Source organism: Globicephala melas, chromosome 11 (assembly GCF_963455315.2).
Source record: "Globicephala melas chromosome 11, mGloMel1.2, whole genome shotgun sequence".
NCBI lineage: Eukaryota > Metazoa > Chordata > Mammalia > Artiodactyla > Delphinidae > Globicephala > Globicephala melas.
Genome location: NC_083324.2, coordinates 1399690 through 1419055, shown reverse-complemented (window position 1 = coordinate 1419055; position 19366 = coordinate 1399690). Strand labels below are relative to the sequence as shown.

General features: G+C 48.3%; 1 protein-coding gene across 3 annotated transcripts in view; it reads left to right on the top strand.

Moving 5' to 3' along the window:
* Nucleotides 1-19366, top strand: part of RUVBL1 (RuvB like AAA ATPase 1) — a 42588-nt gene that overhangs the window by 4711 nt on the left and 18511 nt on the right. Inside the window, exons 1-4 of one of the 3 annotated variants that reach the window (XM_070046580.1) lie at nucleotides 2634-2760; nucleotides 4627-4767; nucleotides 6300-6386; nucleotides 12755-12887. In XM_070046580.1, coding sequence (XP_069902681.1) covers nucleotides 6339-6386; nucleotides 12755-12887 — 181 coding nt within the window. In that variant the 5' untranslated portion in view covers nucleotides 2634-2760; nucleotides 4627-4767; nucleotides 6300-6338. Of the gene's footprint in view, nucleotides 1-2538; nucleotides 2761-4626; nucleotides 4768-6299; nucleotides 6387-12754; nucleotides 12888-19366 lie in introns of those variants that run through there. The other 2 variants (XM_030849221.2, XM_060307848.2) reach the window with 2 other exon arrangements.

Here is a 19366-nt window from a genome sequence, read left to right as displayed (position 1 = left end):
GGGCCCCTGGGTCATTGCCCCCCTCCACATGCAGCAGCCTTCTCAAGATGTTGGAGAAGGCAGAGGCAGGCTTGACCTGGGCTTCTGGGCTCAAAGGTCAGGTGTGAAAGAAGTCAAAGCAAGGAGCAAGCAGAAGCATTGGGAACCAGTGGCTGAGATGTTCAAGCTTGGACTGGAGAAAAGAGGGGTCAAGGCACTGGAGGTGAAAGAGCAAGGCTCACGGGAGTGAGAGTGAGAGAGCAGGCAGGTCTGGGGTTGTCACACAGCACAAGCTGGGATGCAACTGTCCACTCCATTCCTTGTATGTGTGTCACTGCACAAACCCATGGGTGGAACCCTAACTCAAGTTATTTTAAGCCCCAACGTCAGTGTCATTTACACTGCCAAGTAGGGCAAAGCTGGATCTGGGAACGTAGAGGATTTCATCAGGAATCTGCCAGCTTTCCTTTCCTTTGTGCTGGCTTCATTCTCAGACAGAGTCTTCCCATGAAGTGGCCAAGATGACCTGGAAACCTAGGACCCAAGTCTCTTTCCCAATATTTCCAGTAAAAGTGCAGGTCTGAGTGTCATTGGACTGTCCGCTCACATCTCTGAACCAATCACCATTCTGGGGAGGAGGGGATACTTTGATAGGCCAGGCCAGGGTCCTGTGTCCATTCCTGAAATAAAGCTGGGGGTGGGGTCAACCCATCTAAACCACCTAGATGCCAAGTGGGGGAAGGGTGGTTCTCTACAGAAAATTAGGGTGAAGGTGGCCAGAAGAGGTAGGAAGGGTGCTGGGCGGGCATAATAACCCCTGTCCACTGCTATTGGCCTCACCTACCTTCATGCACCTTGTACACTTTGGACACTGGCCTGCCGTGTCGTCTTCTGTTGAAATGAAAGGAACTGCCTGGCTCTGCAGCCAGGCCCAGCTTCTTTGCACACTGGACCTGGGGTCTAGGCCTGGGAAAGGCATTTGCTCAATTTGCGATCTTGGACAAACTCCATACCCTTTTAGGGCCTCAGTTTCCTCACCTGTAAAAAGAGAATGCTAGGCTGGATCAGATGTTTGAACTGTTCTTTAGCAGGAAAAACATGTAACAGCTCTGGTGGAGGGGGAGGTGGGGGCCAAAAGTTTCCATTCACTGACAGAAACCATTATCAAGTCCCATAAGATCCGCTGTGTAAAATACCTACAGCAAAACTGCATGATTTTGTGTGTATGTGAGTGTCCAGAGCCCTACTAAATTTATAAGAAGCCTTAACTGTGAGCCAGGCTGTGTGCCAGACACTGGAGTTAAAATGATGAACAACACAGACGTGGTCTACACTTTCATAATGCCTGCCATTTAGTGGGAGAGACTAACATTGACCTGATAGTCTTGCAAGTAATCAGAAACCTAGACTCAAAAGTTACAATGGAGAAGTACAAGGAGATGTGAGAGTCAGGAACTCCTGCACCTGGATTTGACTTCAGGTCTGTCTCAACCCTAATGCAAGCTCCCCTGAGCTCTGGGCCAGTCCCTCCCTTTCTCTGGACCTGAGTCCACTCAGGTGTGAAATGGTGACATAACGTCTGCTTCCGAGGATGTTATCCTTCTGTCAGGGATCGGTCCAGGCGTTACCACATCATGGCGCCTTCCTTGGCTCTCCAGCTTTTCCAGATGGCCCTGCTCTGGGCTTGCACACCACGTGGGGGTACCTGCTTTGGCACACCTCATGTTGCAAGTTTCCCAACTAAGGACTGAGCTTGTCAAGGCTGGAGATTTTGTATTTTATGTGTGCATCCTAGTGCATTGTACTGTCTGGCTCACAGCAGGTGCTAACAAATGTTTGTGGAATGACTGGGTGGATGGGAAGAGTACACTTTTGGGGGGAGTGTTAATATCATCACGGAACCGGACAGGACACAGCCACTGGCTAATTGTCTCACCTGAGGTCGTGGGATGGGATGAGGTTTACACCGGCTGCAAAGCCTGAAGTCCTCAGGTGGAGTTCCAACTCTTCTGATTACTTGCTGTGCGTTCTTCATAAGTTATTGGGCCTCTTTTAGCCCGCATCTTTATCTGCATTAGGAATTACACTAAACGTCATCCACAGCCAACTTAATCTAAGTAAAGGGAGAGGTGGAGGCGAGGAGAAGAGGAGGACAACCCCCAAGGCGGATGCTGAGCACAGCCTCCCCAGGGAGATGAAAGGCGTGGGAGTCAGAAAACTGCTTAGTGGGCACAAGTCGAAGCTTAAGTTCTAAACCTGTCTCTTCATCTCCAACACCGAGGTCGAACTTGAGCTCCGCAAAAGTGTATCCATTCGAATGCGGTCACTGACGCGAAGGCGCCGTGAAGAGCGGAACTCGGGCCCTCACTGCGGCGCAGCGGCCCTTTCGGGCCCACCCGGGCAGGAAGCGCCGGCTGCGGGGGAAGCCAACCTCGGGACACAGCCGGAAGCGGGTGGGCGGAGCCTTCCCGGCAGCCGCGACGGGCAAAGCCAGGAGCCAATGGGACGCTGAGGAGTTCCCGCCGCGGCCAATGGGGAGCTGACCGAGGCGGGGCCGGACCAGCCGCCTGGTAACGGCCGCGTGGTAACCGGCTGCGCGCTGCTAGGGCTGAGCGGGCGCTCGGGCTCCAGGTGCGCAGGATGAAGATCGAGGAGGTGAAGAGCACCACCAAGACGCAGCGCATCGCCTCCCACAGCCACGTGAAGGGGCTGGGGCTGGACGAGAGCGGCCTGGCCAAGCAGGCGGCCTCGGGGCTCGTGGGCCAGGAGAACGCGCGCGAGGTGTGGCGGCGGGGCGGGAGCTGAGGCGGGGAGACTGAACTGAGGGGGAGACTGAGGCGGGGACGGGGCTGAGGTGGGCCTGGGTGGCGCGGACCTGGGGGTGGGGCGTGGGGAGGACGTCCCGGGGCGCGGCGACGACCCCGCGGCCTCGCTCCTGGCCGCGAGTCCTGACTGACCGCCAGTCCTGACTGACCGCCGCTCGGGGCCAGGCCGTCCGCGCGGCACGGGGGTCGGCGGGGAGAAGATGGGCCAGGTCCCTGCTCTCTGGGAGCTCGCGTTTCAGACACAGACATTTAAACCGCTGAACAGAAGGGCCGTTATTAGACCTCGGGGATCAGTTCGTGCGGGGCTCTGCGGGCCCGGGCACGGCGTTTGAGTTGCTGTGAGCGCAGTGAGAGGCTCTGGGACTTTTATAGTCGGGAGGTGATCCGCCTGAGCAGGTGGCAGCTACAGAGGCCTTTCTGAACATTCCCGTTAAGCCCACTTCTGCTAAGTGATGCTGGTGCCAAGTGCCTTCGGCCGCATTATCATCACAAAACTGTTCAGGCTCTTTGTGTGTGTGTGTATTTTTTTTTTTTTTTGATGAAAACATCGAGGGTGGGAAAGGTCACTTCACCCATCCGCTTGCCACCCAGTTTAGTAATAGTAATGCTGGAGTTTGTGCCTGTGTGCCCCTGACTCCTGAAGCAGCGCGCTCTGTGGTAGGACCGCCCCCTCGGGCCCCCTTCAGCCCTAACTTCAGCCCATTTTGCCCCTCTGCCCCTGCGGTGGCTCGGCAGCTACAGAACTCCTGGGTAAGACTCTCGCCTCCTAGCCTGATTGTGCTAATAGAAGGGGCCAAAGAGAAGCCTCTGGTTTCCATTTGGAACATCAGGTTTCCAGAGAGGAAATAGTGACAGGGCCAAGGTGACTTTGAAATTTCTCTTTATCCAGCTTCTGCTCTCGCAGGGCCTGTCTCTGCGAGTAGCTGACGCTGTTGAGTGCTTTTCATGTGCCGAGCACTGTGCTAAGCAGCTCCGTTTCCATTGTCTTATTGTTCATCACCACCCTTATACCCATCCCTCCTCCACTTTGTTATGACACTTTTCAGACATACCAGAAAGTTGAAAGACTTGTGTAGTGTGTACCTGTGTGCTTGAATTCTACAAGTAACATTTTACTCTGTTGCTTTGTCTTCTGTCTGCTCATTTATCCATCTAACAATCTGCTTTTGCATTTCAAAGTAAGTTGTAGACATTAGCATACTTTACCATAAACCCGTTAGCCTTTGTGCCACTGTGCTGTGAACTCTGTTTTCAGATGAGGAAGCTGTGGCTCCTAGAGGTTAGGTTATGGATCTGTGGTACTCGGCTGGTAATTGGTAGAGCCAGGATTTAAACCTAAGTCTGTCTGACTCCAGAACCCATACTCTTGACTCTGACGCCATGTGCCTCCATACGAATGTGAGCTTCCCAAGGATAGAGACCGGGTAGCATCATGTACCCAGAACCTGACTCATTATAGGGACTCAGAAGTTACGTACTGAGTTATTAGGCATCCCACCTCTGCTACCAGGTCCTTGTCTGAGTCTGGTCGCATCAGCAGCCTGTCCTCATCTGAACAGTGAGAGTTAGACTAGGTCATCTTTTAAAGGCCCTTCCAGTTCATACTTTTTAAATTTTGGAATTCACTGGACATGTCTCACTGGAGAGAAGGAGCCTAAATGGAAGAAGATTAAATGGAAGGGGAAGTGTGAGTAAGAGTACGTAGCCAAGGTTGGCAAAGGCTCTTCTACCTCTTTTGAGTTGCCCAAAGAGTTCCAGTGCTGAGGATTATGATATCAGAGGTTACTGTGGAAAGACCATAATGGCTCTTTTGTCTTTTTAGAGATGCAGCATCTGAAGAATATCTTCTAGGCTCTGTTAAGTGTACTGTGCTTTTCCAGCTGAGCCAGAAGTGGAATAGGGCACATCCACATGCATTCCCTGAACCCACGTTTTTGAGGGGCTGTCTAAGTGTGGGACCAAGGTACGTCTCCACAGTCCATGGGGAAAGTGGGAGAGGAGATAAGATGTGCTCACAAGACCCTGTCCACAAGGTACCACCCAGGTAGAGGAGCTGTGGGCCTGCCCTGAGGCAAGGACGGTGCACCTTGGAGACAGTTGTGCTTTCGGTTTTTAGATCAGTGTGAGAAACCTTGAGATTAGGTGTTTAAGGAGTGTGATTTTCTCAGCCCTACTCCTTTAGAGTTAAATATTGTAAAATACATAAAACCAGGAACGCATTTATGGAATTTCTAAACACACGTATCAATATGCAGTCAACTCTTGAACAACATGGGTTTGAACGGCATGGGTCCACTTATTCACAGATTTCTTTCAATAAATACATATTAGGGTGCTACATGACCCCCAGTTGGTTGAACCCAGGGCTGCTGAACCACAGATATGGAGGGCTGACTGTATAGTTATGCCCTGATTTTCGCCTGCGTGGAGGTTGGGTGCCCCTAACTTCAAGGGTTCATGGGTCAACTGTATATATGTGTATGTGTATGCGAAATACATGCTGTATGTATATAATGTCCATACCTGTCTATATATAATATAGATGCTGTAAATGGCTTAATACTCAGAATATTAAAAATGCACGAACGAACAAGTAATTTAATCTTGAGGATTTGAAGGGCATTCCTTGGATCTTAGGATGCTGTAGGTTAAACCTCACGTGCCGCATTTGCTTACAGCATTCTGGGATAGTTAACTGATGGCCAACTAGTAGCATATGTCATTGATTCTTAGCCCTTAGTGGGTTAATTTGGGAATGTGATGAAAGCTGTGACCCCTCCCTGGAAGAATGCACATTTGAACATATACACAGAGTCTTGTTTCCAGTTTTGAGGTGTGTGGGCCCCTGGAGTATATGCCATTGCTCCCATTTGTACCCCTCCTGTCTGTTATCCACATAGCAGCCATCAAGATACTTTAAAAACAAAATTTCAGAACATGACATGCGGCCTAAGGCTTTTTCACTGGCTTCCCATTACACGTAGAATAAAATCCAAACTTTACTATGGACTGGAAGATTCTGTTCTGAGTGCTGCCCCTCCTGCCTCTACAACCTCATCTTCCCGGTCTGCTTGTTTTCTGAACTCTGGTCAGCACAGCTTTTCTGTCCCTTGGACATGCCAAGCTCATTCCTGTATTTTGAATTTATTGTTTCCTTTGCTTGGAACACTGACTCCTGCCCTGCCTGCAGCTTCGTATATCAAATATAATGTCAAAGAGGCCTTCCCAGATCACTCTTTATTATAGAGTAACCTCTGCCCCCAGCCGCCTGCTCTTTTCTTGCCCTTTTTTCTTCATAGTAGAGATTCTGTGTTTGTATGTCTCCTCCACTAGGACATGAGCTCCATGGCCCTCTACTGCCTCTGGCGCCTAGAACAGCACCTGTGGTGTCCTGGCACTCGATGAGTCTGAGTTGTGTGGACCAGACACGGGACTTTTTCGTCCTGTGAAACATTTTAATATTGATTTATTATTTCTTTCTATTGTGGTGTCTAGGCATGTGGTGTGATAGTGGAATTAATCAAAAGCAAGAAAATGGCTGGAAGAGCTGTCTTGTTGGCAGGGCCTCCTGGAACTGGCAAGGTACTCATTTTCTCTCATTTTTTAAAATCTACCCAAGAGGATGATCTTAATGTCTAAGCCAAATTCAATTTGTGTCTTAACTAGTCTTTGTTTAGCTAAATTGGTTATATGTATGTTTTTAAAACCAATGTGCAATAATACAGTTGAGTATCTAAAATCCATGCTTCTAAAATTCAAATTACCCTGGCTGACCTCCAGAGAAAAGAGAGTGAAGTCCTCAGAGGTGTCTCATTGTCTCTGTAATTTGTCTTTTATCTCTTTCAAGTCTCCTTTGCTTTGGAAATATATTTCTGTTGGCCTAGGGCTTCATAAAATCTTGGGAGTGACATCTTACTTGAGGGGGAAAGAAAACCAGTCAGCAAGCAATTTTCCAAATGCTCACTTGACCCAGCACTATTCTGGCTGCGTGAGAGATGGAAAGAAAAAGCAAAAAAGGGGGCTTCCCTGGTGGCGCAGTGGTTGAGAGTCCGCTTGCCGATGCAGGGGACACGGGTTCGTGCCCCGGTCCGGGAAGATCCCACATGCCATGGAGCGGCTGGGCCCGTGAGCCATGGCCGCGGAGCCTGCGCTTCTGGAGCCTGTGCTCCGCAACGGGAGAGGCCGCAACAGTGAGAGGCCCGTGTACCGCAAAAAAAAACAGAAAAAGGAAAAAAGAATAATAGACGTGATTTTTATCTCCAAGGGCCTTACAGTCTCTCCAGGGCAGCATGAAAAACTCCAGTTGAGCGCTAAGCTGCGAGGCATCGCCTGATCTTAAATGCAGCTGGAATTGCAGCGGGAGGTGACACTTGGGCTGGTGTGGCTGGAGGGGTTGAAGCTTGACATTTGACTTGGCAGGGAAGGAAAGGGCCTTCCAGGCCGAGGGTGCAGGACAACTTGTGGGATCTGTGAGGGGCTTGGCTGGGCGCTTGAAACGCACTAGAGTCCCCAGTCTGGGCCCTGCTTGTTCTTCTGGAGGGCGCTTGGTGCAGGAGAGGAGGAGCCTGGGGGAGTCACTGTGTAAAGAAAGGGGTTCCAGCGCTGGTGCTGAGACCCCAGGCAGGTCCCTTAGCCTTTCTGAAGCGGTAGCACAGCCCTGCCTGTTGGAGGGAGCTATCAAAGTGGCGGTTGTAGGATGACGACTCTCATCATTTTGAAGTCATATGATTGAATTGATAGTATGTCTTTTACTGGTGTCTAACCATAGAGGAAGAAGTGCTATATTTGTGAACAGGCATAAACGTGAGCTTTAATTCCCTTTCTGCTTGTCACTGTATTTACCATTTATTTGCTTACCGTTCCTTCTCATATCTTAGACCTTTGCTCTCCCTCCATTTCCTTCCTAAAGTACATCATTAAGAAGGTCCTTCTAGAAGTTTGTTGGTGGCAAAGTCAGGTTTGTATTTATTGTGTTGCCCCTGTTTGGAAAGATAGTTGTGTTGGATATATAATTCAGTTGACAGATGTGTTCTGTCAGTACTGTTTCTCTCAGTGATATTTGCTACCTTTTGGCTTCTGGTGTTGCTTTTGAGAAGACTGGTTTTGAGGATTTTGTCTTTTCTCTCTGGATGTTTTTGGGATATTTTGGTTTTGGTGTTTCACTGTGACATGTCAAAGTGTGGATTTATTTTCATTTATCCTGCTTCATATGGATCTGAGTACATATTGTGTCTAATAAGTTCTGGGAACTGGTCAGCCTTTGTCTCTTCAGATGCTGCCTTTCCCTGTTCTCTGTCTTCTCTTCTGGAGCTCCAGCTAGGTGAGGTTCCACTGCAGAGGTCCTCCGCTTGGGCCGAGTTTGCCCCCCGGGGAACATTTGGCACTGTCCTGAGACGTTTTCGGTTGTCACACTTGGTTGGGCCGGGAGTGCTGCTGGCATCTTGTGGGTGGAGGCCGGGGGGTTTGCAGGGCACCCTGCAGAGCACAGAGCAGCCCCTGCAAGAGGAGTTCTCCAGCCCAAAATGCCCACGGTGCCAAGACTGGGAAATCCTGGGCTGGAGCTTCTCATTTTGTCTTCTTAGTCTTTGAACCTCTTTTATGTTTTCTGTTGTTTTGACTCTTCTGCGTTCTGCGTAGCTTCATTAGACATGTCTTCCAGTCTGTCTTGTAAGCTGTGAGGAAGCTACTCTTTAATCCAGTCCATTGAATATTTTCCATTTTGAAAAATTTGAAACCTACAAAAGAGTGGAAAGAACAGTTTGATGAATCCCTCTGTACCCTACTCATAGGTAACTAAGTGTAAATATTTTGTGAGATTTGTGTTTTCTCTATGTTACTTCTGAACCATTTGAAAGTAAGTGCAAGGGACCTTCTCTGTCATTCCCATGATGCTGTCATCCACCCAAGAAATATAATGTTGCTAATAAAATTAGCTAATATCTAGTTTATATTAAAATATCTCCAAGTCATTTCAGTTTGTGGCTCTTTCATTTTTTTATATTTTTAAATTGAATTATAATCACGTATCACACATTGCATTCATTATTGTCTCTTTAGTCTCTTTATCGAGAACGGTTCCTGTCCCCTGCATTTTTGGTTTCTTTTCTTTTATGACACTGACATTTTTGAAGAGCCCAGGACAGTTGTTTTGTAGAGTACCCTACAGCTGTCCTCCAGTGGTTGTCTGATTGTGTCTGAAACATTCAGCTCTTTGGCAGAACGCGATGCAGGTGATGTGTCTGGAACCTGCATCACAACAGGGGGCTGACGCCACGTTCTACTATGAGGGGACTGGTTCCCTCTGAAATTTATAATCATTTGGGAAGTGACACTTTGAGAGGTCCTGAATATCCTTTTACCCTATGGCTGTAGCATTCATTGATGGTCATTGCTTTATCAGTTATCACATTGGTGGTTGCAAAATGGTGAATTTCTAAATCTGTCATATCTTCTACATATATTAGCTTGCTTTTTTTTTTTGTAATGAAGAAGCCCCTCCCTTCCCCACTCATTATTTTTAATTTCTTCAAAATCTGTTTTTTGCTTGTTTGTTTGTTTTGGCCGTGCCATGCAGCTTGCAGGATCTTAGTTCCCCGACCAGGGATCGAACCCATGCCCCCTGCAGTGGAAGCGTGGAGTCCTAACCACTGGGCCTCCCAGGAAGTCCCAAAATCTGGCTATTTTTGATAGCCTCTTGTTCCTTGTTCGTGAAATACTTTCTTGTTTATTTTGTATCCTGTATCTGCTTGTGGACTCATGTTTGATCAAATCTGAGGCTTCCCTGATCTCTTGATTAGGGCCAAGTGCTTCCTGAGAGGACTTGGGAGGGCCCCTGCTGTGCTGCCAGGACAGGGCACATGAAGGAAATTTTGTGGCTTGGGTTTTCTGGCCATCAGGCAGCGTAGAGACCAATCCTTAATCTGTTTGAGAGCCTGCTGGTGAGACTTCCTCAGCCAGAGCTGTGGTGAGACGGACAAGCCTGTCTTTGTCCCTTGGAGATTTTCTCTGTGGCCACCTTGTCTACTGACGTGTGCCCTTCAAGGCTCCTTTTTATCCAGGGGTTTCTGGCATCTGTCAAACACCTGCCCAGCTTTTCAGAGTAGTAAACTACCTTGCAATGATAGTTTACTACTTTGGGTCTATCATGACTACTTACTTATTCTAGATGTTTTGTAACAGGAGGGAGTGGCTGTGGCTCTAGTGGCCGCTTTGCTGGAAGCGTGGTTTTCTGGTGCTTTTGTAACATTGTACCCATGGACCTCAACGTTCAGACGACTTAACTGAGTGGCCGGCAGGAGTGTGGTGCTTGTTCAGAGTATGGCCATTCCCCTCCTGAGGGCTGCACACTCTTTTTTTTTTTTGCGGTACCCGGGCCTCTCACTGTTGTGGCCTCTCCCGTTGCGGAGCACAGGCTCCGGATGCGCAGGCTCAGCGACTGTGGCTCACGGGCCCAGCCACTCCGCAGCATGTGGGATCCTCCCGGACTGGGGCGCGGACTCTCAACCACTGCGCCACCAGGGAAGCCCTACACACGCTTAATAATAGGGCTTTATGTTTGGGTTTTAGAAAAAGGTGTTCGGATGAAGTTGAAAACAAAGTAGGTTTTTTAATCTTTTGGTAACAGCCTCTTTTTTGTGCCACTTGCATGGGGGGTGGGCACACAGAAATAGGTCTTGGAGATCGGGGTTTGCATCCTGACCCTTGTGCTTGCTAACTGTTTGACTTTGGGTGAGCTGGAAATTTCTGAGTTTCGGTTTCTAAATTCACAAAAGATGAACTAGATTATCAAGTTCATAGGCTGCTTGGGAGGGTTCAGTGGGATCCCTCGTGCAAGTCACCCAGCCCTATATAGTAGGTGTAGGTATAGTCTGCACAGTAGCCACATCATATGCCAGCCTTCTGGGAGCCTTTAAATGGAGGAAACTAGACACACCTGAAGCATTTCTTAACCAAGCATTTATCATATTTTAATGGAATATGTCGATCATCTCTTCTGTATTTGGTAGTGGTGGGGGTCTGCATTGAATCAGATGCAGCACTGTCTTTGGAGTTCACAACTGAGGGAGGGGAGTTGGGGCCTGTAGCGACAGGGGAAGAGAAAGAGGAGTGACTGGAAAGGTGGCGGGGTTTGGATAGAAGGTGAGCGTGGCAGGCCTGAGGCTCCTGCTGGGAGTCCTGGTGTCTTGTGCTGCTACCTGCCCCGTTATGCTCCAGAGATTTTCCCTTCGCTCTTAGGATACAAGAGAATACAGCTTTAGAGGTATCAGCCTTGAGGGCACAGACCCAGATGCCTACTCAGACGGGCAGTGGGGCTGAGTGAAGCGCCCGGGAGCCCGCACGAGCCCTTGCTGGGGAGGCAGCTGCCCGCGTGTCCACTCCCAGTGCTGCCGTGTGGTCATAGGGGCCCCTTGTGGCCAGACCTTCTTGCTTCTCAGAAGAAGCTAAATAATTGTATTTTTATGTGAAATTTCCCAACATTAGAAAATGGGCAACAATTGAGTTTAAAAACACACATGAGGACTTCCCTGGTGGTGCAGTGGTTAAAATCTGCCTGCCAATGCCGGGGACATGGGTTCAATCCCTGGTCTGGGAAGATCCCACATGTCACGGAGTAACTAAGCCCGTGCACCACAACTACTGAGCCTGTGCTCTAGAGCCCGTGCTCCACAGCAAGAGAAGCCACCGCAGTGAGAAGCCCGCGCACCACAATGAAATGTAGCCCCCACTCGCCGCAACTAGAGAAAGCCCGTGCACAGCAATGAAGACCCAGCACAGCCGAAAAAGAAAGAAAACACACATGAGACTCTGCAGGCCAAAACAGGAGCAGTCTGTGGGCAACCAGTTTGCTACCGGTGATCTAACCCAGGACTTTGATTTGACAGATGAGGAAGTCAGGCACCAGAGATTTGCCATGTACCCAGGGTCACGCTGAAGATTAAACTAGCACCAAACGGGCAGTGAACAGAAGAGGAACCTTTACTGAGCCAGTTTTAAAACTGTCTCGGAGATCTGTGTCATCCTTCAGTAGCAACCTTGTTTTCTTCCTTAGCCTGTACGCCTTGGGGACCTTACCTGGGCTCTCATGTCAAAGTTGAGGAAAGGTGAAAACAGTAGTAAAAGGCCGTGGTGTTTCCCCGTCCTGCACCAGCTTTAAGGCACTGGCTTTTCATACTTGCTCTTTGACCGTACATCTGTTAGTCTTCGTCTGTTCAGCATCTGCCTATGGTAGTTATCTTAGCAAAAGTAAATTTGTAGTTTATTAGGGCATGTTCAAGTGTAACTTCACCAGTTCATAGCTTCAGAATCCTAGCTTGTGTGTCATTCTTCATGGTTTGTGGGGCCACTCAGCATAAAGTGAACATCCTGTCATTTGTTCCTTGATTATTGATTTCTAATGGGTTGTAAGTTGGTGCCTTCCTGTGTCTGTAAAGACAGAAAGCAGTATCTCAAAGACCCAGTGGTGCTGTTCTACTGCGACGCGGTCAGAACCCTGTTTTGACACTGAGGGAACAGTTTTGGGAGACTATACTGACTATTCTGATGGGAATCTGATCTCTGGAACCCTGCTGTCAGACTTTAAGGTTCCACTGTGCCATTTTCTAGATTATGGTACCGAGGACGTGTTATCTAATGTGTCTCAGCTTTCTCATTTGTGAAATGGGGAGAGTAGTGGTGTCCACTTCGTAGGGTGAGTGGAAGGGGCATGTGAAACATCGGGAACTGGACTGGCCAAGTCTCAGTCGTGGCAAGTGTTGTGATGACAGGGCCCATTTTGCTAGAAATCGACTGTCCACAGAAGTCATTAAACGTTTATTGTGAAACATGCAAACCGTATTAAAACTAAAGGGCTAGAGTTTCAGTTCCTAGTTAATAATTTTTTTATAGCATATGTTCCTGAATTGTATTTCAAGAATGTGAAACAAGTGCATTTCCTTTGTTTTCTTCTGTAGACAGCTCTAGCTCTGGCTATTGCTCAGGAGCTGGGTAGTAAGGTCCCTTTCTGCCCGATGGTAGGGAGTGAAGTTTACTCCACGGAGATCAAGAAGACAGAAGTGCTGATGGAGAACTTCCGCAGGGCCATTGGTGAGTACCCTGCCTGCGCCCAGTACCCATCTGCGCCTAATACCCTGTCCATGCCTGTCCGAGGCTTGTCCTCACCTGCCTCTTCCTTGTGAAAATGCCTCTAGGACTTGTATTCGTGGCACTGCTGTTTTTCTTTTGGTGTCATTAGAGTTATCTTTGCAAACGAAACGAAAACCCAGTTCTTCCAATGGAAGTGCTTTAGCAGCCAGCGAATGTGAGCCCAGCTGTGGGGCTGGGGCTCTTCATCTGACAAAGTAGATCTTCCTGGGGGCCTTACTGTGTTTTTAGAGATGACAGTCCCCTGAAAAAGTTCTGGATGTAAGCCAACAGCACTGTGTGTCGTGCTGTCAGAACGCCCGGCCTGCATGCTGAGCTGGTCAGCAGGCGAGGAAACCATGTGGGACGGTGGAGCTTCAAGGCTGTGGTGCCAACCGTGCAGGGCCTGGAGCTGCTGTACTGCCTGCCTGTGACGTGCCAGGCCTGCCACTGACTGTGGCCTTTCACTCCCCAAGAGGAAATTCTCAGTCTGCATTTTGCATCTGATGAAACAGAGTCTCATAAAGTTAACTAACTTGCCTACTGTGACCCAGCTAGTAAGTAGCAGCAGCCCTGCAGTCTGACCCTACACCTGTCTGACTCTGGAGCCCGTGCTCTGACCATGTGCTGCGAGCAGAAAATGGCCGCTCTCCTGAATTCGTACCTCTTACCAGCCAGGACTTCTGGGACGTTCTGCTGGCCTCATTCCTGCTGATCTAGTTCTGGGGAAATCTTAGTTTCCCTCAGACCTACTTGTAGACATAGCTTATTCCTGTTAAGCTATGAAAAAGTATGTAATGCACACGTGAGTGTCTATATCTAGGATATACTTGCTGAGTTACAAGTATGAACACTTGTCAGAGTGCCTGTGTCATTTTACAGTCCCTTTGGTTGTCAAAACAAGGTAAGGGGCTTCCCTGGTGATGCAGTGGTTGAGAATCCGCCTGCCAATGCAGGGGACACGGCTTTGAGCCCTGGTCTGGGAAGATCCCACATGCCACGGAGCATCTAAGCCCGTGCGCCACAACTACTGAGCCTGCACTCTAGAGCCCGCGAGCCACAACTACTGAGCCCGCGTGCCACAACTACTGAAGCCTGCACACCTAGAGCCCGTGCTCCCAACAAGAGAAGCCACCACAATGAGAAGCCCGTGCACCGCAACGGGGAGTAGCCCCCGCTCACCGCAACTAGAGAAAGCCCGCGCACAGCAACGAAGACCCAACGCAGCCAAAAATAAATAAAATAAATAAATTTATTAAAAAACAAACAAACAAAAAGCAAGGTAAGTATTGTCAAGAAGGAAACTTACTAGAAAACGTCAAGGAAATTATGAAAGTTTAAGAAAGAGTAGATTTGTCTAAGCCCAGAATTCTTTCCTCAGGAATGGTAGAGTCTAATTGAAGGGTGTGGTCATGTAGGGCCTTAGAACATGGTAGGGCTTTGCGTGCTACGTGGTGCGAAATGAAGGGAGAGCAATGGGAGAGTGGAGTCCCTGTGGCTGGTGCGGAGAGTGAGGGCCGAAGCAGGGGGCCCACGAGGAGTCTGAGCAAGAGGTGGTGGTGCGTCGGCCGGCGCGGGGGAGCTGGGGGTGGGAGAAGCGGTTGGATTCCGGGTCTGGTGGGATGGTGGGACTGATGGGATTTCCTGAGAGATTAGTTGTGGGACTGGAAGAGAGAGAAGAGAGAGGAGGTGAGGATGAGTGCCAGGCGCTGCCGGGTTTGGAGGCGGGAGTATGGGGAGGAGCAGACTGGGCATCTGTTGAATGTCGCTGTGGGTGTACTGGGCCGCGTTCATCAGTGTAGCCCCAGTTCCTGGCCCACGGTGGGTGCTCCGTGACGTTTTTCTGAATGAGAGAAGGGGTGCACTTTGAAGCAGGTAGAAGAAAACAGAGGCCTCTAGCCCTCAGTCTGTGTCTGGTCGATAGACAGATGTTTGGTTTACACAGTGTTTTTTAATAACTTTTGAGTGAGTTGCCAGTATTTGGAAATTGGGAGATGTCCCATAGAATGAAAGAAGCTTTCATTCCCTGGCAGCCGCGGTGGTCCAGGCGAAGCAGGCACCCTCCCTAGCAGAGCAGCCTGTACCAGCTCGCCCCGGTCTCCTTGTGGCACTCGCTCTGCTGCCTTACAGTCCCCGCCAGGGCCCTGTGAGCACTGGACTTTGGGACTCTTGTTAGAGGTTGGTTTAGAAACCAGAAACTGTGCACTCTGTCCATAGGCTAAGTTCTGGATTTTTTAAACTGCAAAGTATTTCCTACTGGAAATATTTTTTACGTTGAAACACTGGATTTCTTTTTTTTGTGCCTATTTTAAAGTGACATATAACATACACATAGAAAAGTGTAAAAATACCTATAGTTTAACAATAATGAAGTAGACGCTCATGCAGTCACCATTCAGCTCAAGGAACAGAGCACGGGCGGCACCACAGACATGGCTCGTGCCCTCACAGGTCATAGCCCCTCACCTTTCCTACACGTCCCCCACAGAGCGCAAGAGTGGTGTGGCAGTGGCTTCTGTGGCAGTCATAACCCTGTACACCCGGGTGTGTGTCCTAGGCAGTGTGGTTTAGTTTTGCCCCTTTTATAAACTTTATCTGAGCGGAACCTACTTTAGGTGCTGTGTCTTGCTTCTTTACCAGGCTTTTCTTTGTGAGGTTCAGCTCGTGGTGTTGTATCTGGAATAACAGTGGAAGTGGCTCAGAGGGCCCCCTTCCTAGTTTAAAATCTTTCTGAGTACTTCTCGAAAACTTAATGAACATGTGACAGATTTTATTTAACTCCTTAAGTAATGAGATAAAAAGTAAGGTGTTACAATTAGTTCAAATATCTGAGTACATTTTAAATGTATTTTTATTTATTAAAAAAAATATTTTTCTGGACTTCCCTGGTGGCACAGTGGTTAAGAATCCGCCTGCCGATGCAGGGAACACGGGTTCAAGTCCTGGTCCGGGAAGATCCCACATGCCGTGGAGCAACTAAGCCCGTGCGCCACAGCTAGTGAGCCTGTGCTCTGGAGCCTGCGAACCACAACTACTGAGCCCACGTGCCACAACTACTGAAGCCCGCGTGACTGGAGCCCATGCTCCGCAACAAGAGAGGCCACTGCAGTGGGAGGCCCACGCACCGCGATGAAGGGGGGCCCCCCCCACTCACTGCAACTAGAGAAAGCCCGCACGCAGCAGCGAAGCCCCATCGCAGCCAAAAATTAAAACACACACACACACACACACACACACACGTATTTTTTTTTCTGACATTGATAAAAGATGACAAAACGCACCTTTACATGAATGCATATGTTTGGGTTGCTTAAAGTTAACTTACATGCTTTAAAATTTGAAAAAATAGAGATAAATTTCCTGGGATTCTGTTTTGTGATTTGCCATTTTTGAGGGGACGAGACAATGCAGTTCTTTTGATGGCAGCAAGGTGAAGAGAAATTTCTTGATCCTGACACAGAGTAAAAAGACAGGCCATTGACTATCTTCAAAAAGGAACCCTGCCCGTCTTCCTCTGCCTTTGAATTCCTGTGAAGTGGCGGAGGGGTTGGGGAGGAAGTGGTGAGCTGCCCAGAAATGAAAAGCAAGGAGTCTGTGCTGTTTCCTTGGCGTGATGAAGGTCCCTGTCAGGGATGTAGAAACCTGAGCCAGCAGATGAAACCTGTGCCGTTCACGATGTCATTGCCGGAGATAGCGCCAGCCCGACCCTGTTCCTGGCTAACAGCCGGTTTCATTGTCCATCACCCACATCCCCTGCCTGCTTGTCAGCACAGAGCAACTTCTAAACAAATATGGGGGCTAGTGAGAGACGGGAATGCCTTTCTTCCCCTACTCAAGGAATTTCATGTTACAGTCGTCTACCAGTAAATAGAGGGAAGCAATTCCATTTGAAGGAACTTATCTATGTGGGATATAAAAGTTTTGATTTAAAAATAAATCAAGTTAATTTTAAAAGTACAGAAATTTCCAATTTTGTCACAATCTTCTGTTGTCACAATTCATGTCGTTTGGAAAATTTTTGTCTTGATGTTCAGGAACTAAGCATTAGGTAAGGTAGAAATGAAATGCAGCCTCTCTTTTGGGACTATTCCAAGACTTCCATTTGTAGGTGATCAGATTAAAGGAAGGTGGAGTAAAACTTTAATATCTGAGAGTCTTTGCCCTGACTGGGTTTCTGGGGAAAGAAGGCAAACAACCCAGTGATAGGATAATGACCAGGTTTGAAGGTGGGAAGTGACCGAGAATGTCTGAACCACGGGCAGTGTTTCTGTGTGCCGCTGGGATATTTCCCTATTACGACAGAGGCGGCTTGGTGGTGAGGACACCCAAACCATTACGGGGCTTCCCACCCGCAGAGTAGTGTACAGCTCCACGTCATGAGCAGAACAGAGTTCTTCACTCATTCTTTAGATGAGTGTCTCTCAGCTGGGGCTGTACATTGGAACATCTGGGGAGCTTTAAACTCATAAAGATGACAGGGTCCCACCCCTTGAGATTCGGAGGCAAATGGTCTGAGTGCAGTCGAGGAGGGAGGAATTGTAGGAGCTGTCAGGTGAGTGTGCAGGGTGAGAACTGTGAGTGGGTCCAGCAGAGGTTCGGAGCCGTGCTCCCTCAACTTAAGCCAGCAGTGGTCCTCTTTTGCCCGGGCCCACTGGTATTATTTACTTAGGTATTTCTTTTTAAAGTGACTTGGTAGTTTGGTGCACAAATACAGAAGAGTGCATGGAACATCAGTGTATACCTCGGTGGATTATTATACATTGAAAACCCATGAAACTAGCACCCGGTCAAGAGAGAGATTATTGCCAATACCCCAGAGCATCTGTATGGTTACATCTATCCTTCCATTTTTGAGATTCAGCCCTATGGCTGCGGGTAGCCATAATCGTTTCTCATTGCTCCATGATATTCTATTGTGCGAATACACCACAGTGCAGTTACCTCTCCCACTGCAGGTAGACATGGGACTTTTCCCAGTGTTTGGCAACTAAGAATGATGCTGTGTGACTGTGTCCCTTGGTGCACATGTGCACTCAGGCCTCTTGGGTATATACCTTGGAGTTGAATTGCAGGGTCACAGGTATTCATGTAGCCAACTTTAGGAGACAACAAATACCATGTTACTTACTTGCACTCCCACCAGCAGTGTAAGCTTTCCTTTTGTTCGGCATCCTTACCAACTCTTGATATTGCCAGTCTTTTTAGTTTTAGTGATTCTGGAGGTTGTAGAGTAGTATTTTGTTGTTTTTTCTTTTTCCATTGTTAAAATTTTTATTTTGGAAAATATCAAGTACCCAAGAAGTGGTCAAGTGGTACGATGACCTCCCCCATGGTCCCATCTGATTGCAGAGCTGCTTTCATATCTATAAATATTTCAGTTATGTATCTCCGAAAAAGAAGGACTTAAAAAATACCATTTTCATACCTAGGAAAAATTAACAGTAAATTCTTTAATATCATCACATATCTAGTTAATCTTCACATTTCAGGTTGTCCTGTGTCATAATATGTTTCTTTTATAGTATTATTATGCAAATCAGTATACAAATAAAGGTCTACATAATAGATTGGTTGGGAAATGTCTTCTGTCTTTTAAATCTGTGTTTCCCTTATGTTTCTATTTTTACCTTTGGGCAAAATACAAACTAGATAGAGACTGGGGTCGTACTCAAGGGCTGGCAGAAAGTGGGTGGTGAGCACTGTGGGTACATGCTAACTGGAAGCGAAAGGACAGGGCGAGCTTCATGAGAAAGGCCCTGCGGTAGGATCGGAGGAAACGGGTCCGGAGACTTGGACCCCAGTCCTGGGTCCACCCTGAAGAGGGGTAGACTCTCCGCCTCACCGCTGGCGCTGACGGTTGCATCTGCGAAGCGGAGACAGCGTCCTTCCATGGCTGCTTCGGGGCTGACGGCCCTCCTGCTGTCTCCCGGCCCCAACCCTCTGGACCGGGTGGGGGGCTGCTTCTAAGGGCGAAGAGCTGCTGCAGCCTTGATTCTTAGTTTATTGTTGGTGTGGTCTGCCAGCTTTCCCCTAAGTTCAGGGGTGCCTTCTGTAGCCCATCTTCACCTGATCTGACCCGAGGATGCTTCCCTCCTCACCTTTGAACTGATGGCAGGCACAGTGAGTTAGAATGGCTTTCTTGTTGAAGTTTTTAGAATCCTCTGAAAATAGATTTAATAGCTGCTAACTTACCTGTGGCATGGCTGTGGTTTCGGAGGAAGCCATTTGTGTCTCTTGACCTGGACTTTGGGAATTAGAGTCTGTGCAGGAGTGTGTATGTGCTATGTGTGTTTTCAGAGAAGCTGGGGTGGTGATGTGCATTTGTCTTCCTATTTTAAGAAAAACTTCAGTTACTAATGATTACCATTGCTTTGTTAGAAAAACCCAGTTTCCTTTTTTTCTCAAGTTACTGTAAATGTTATTGAAGCATAACGTGCATACAT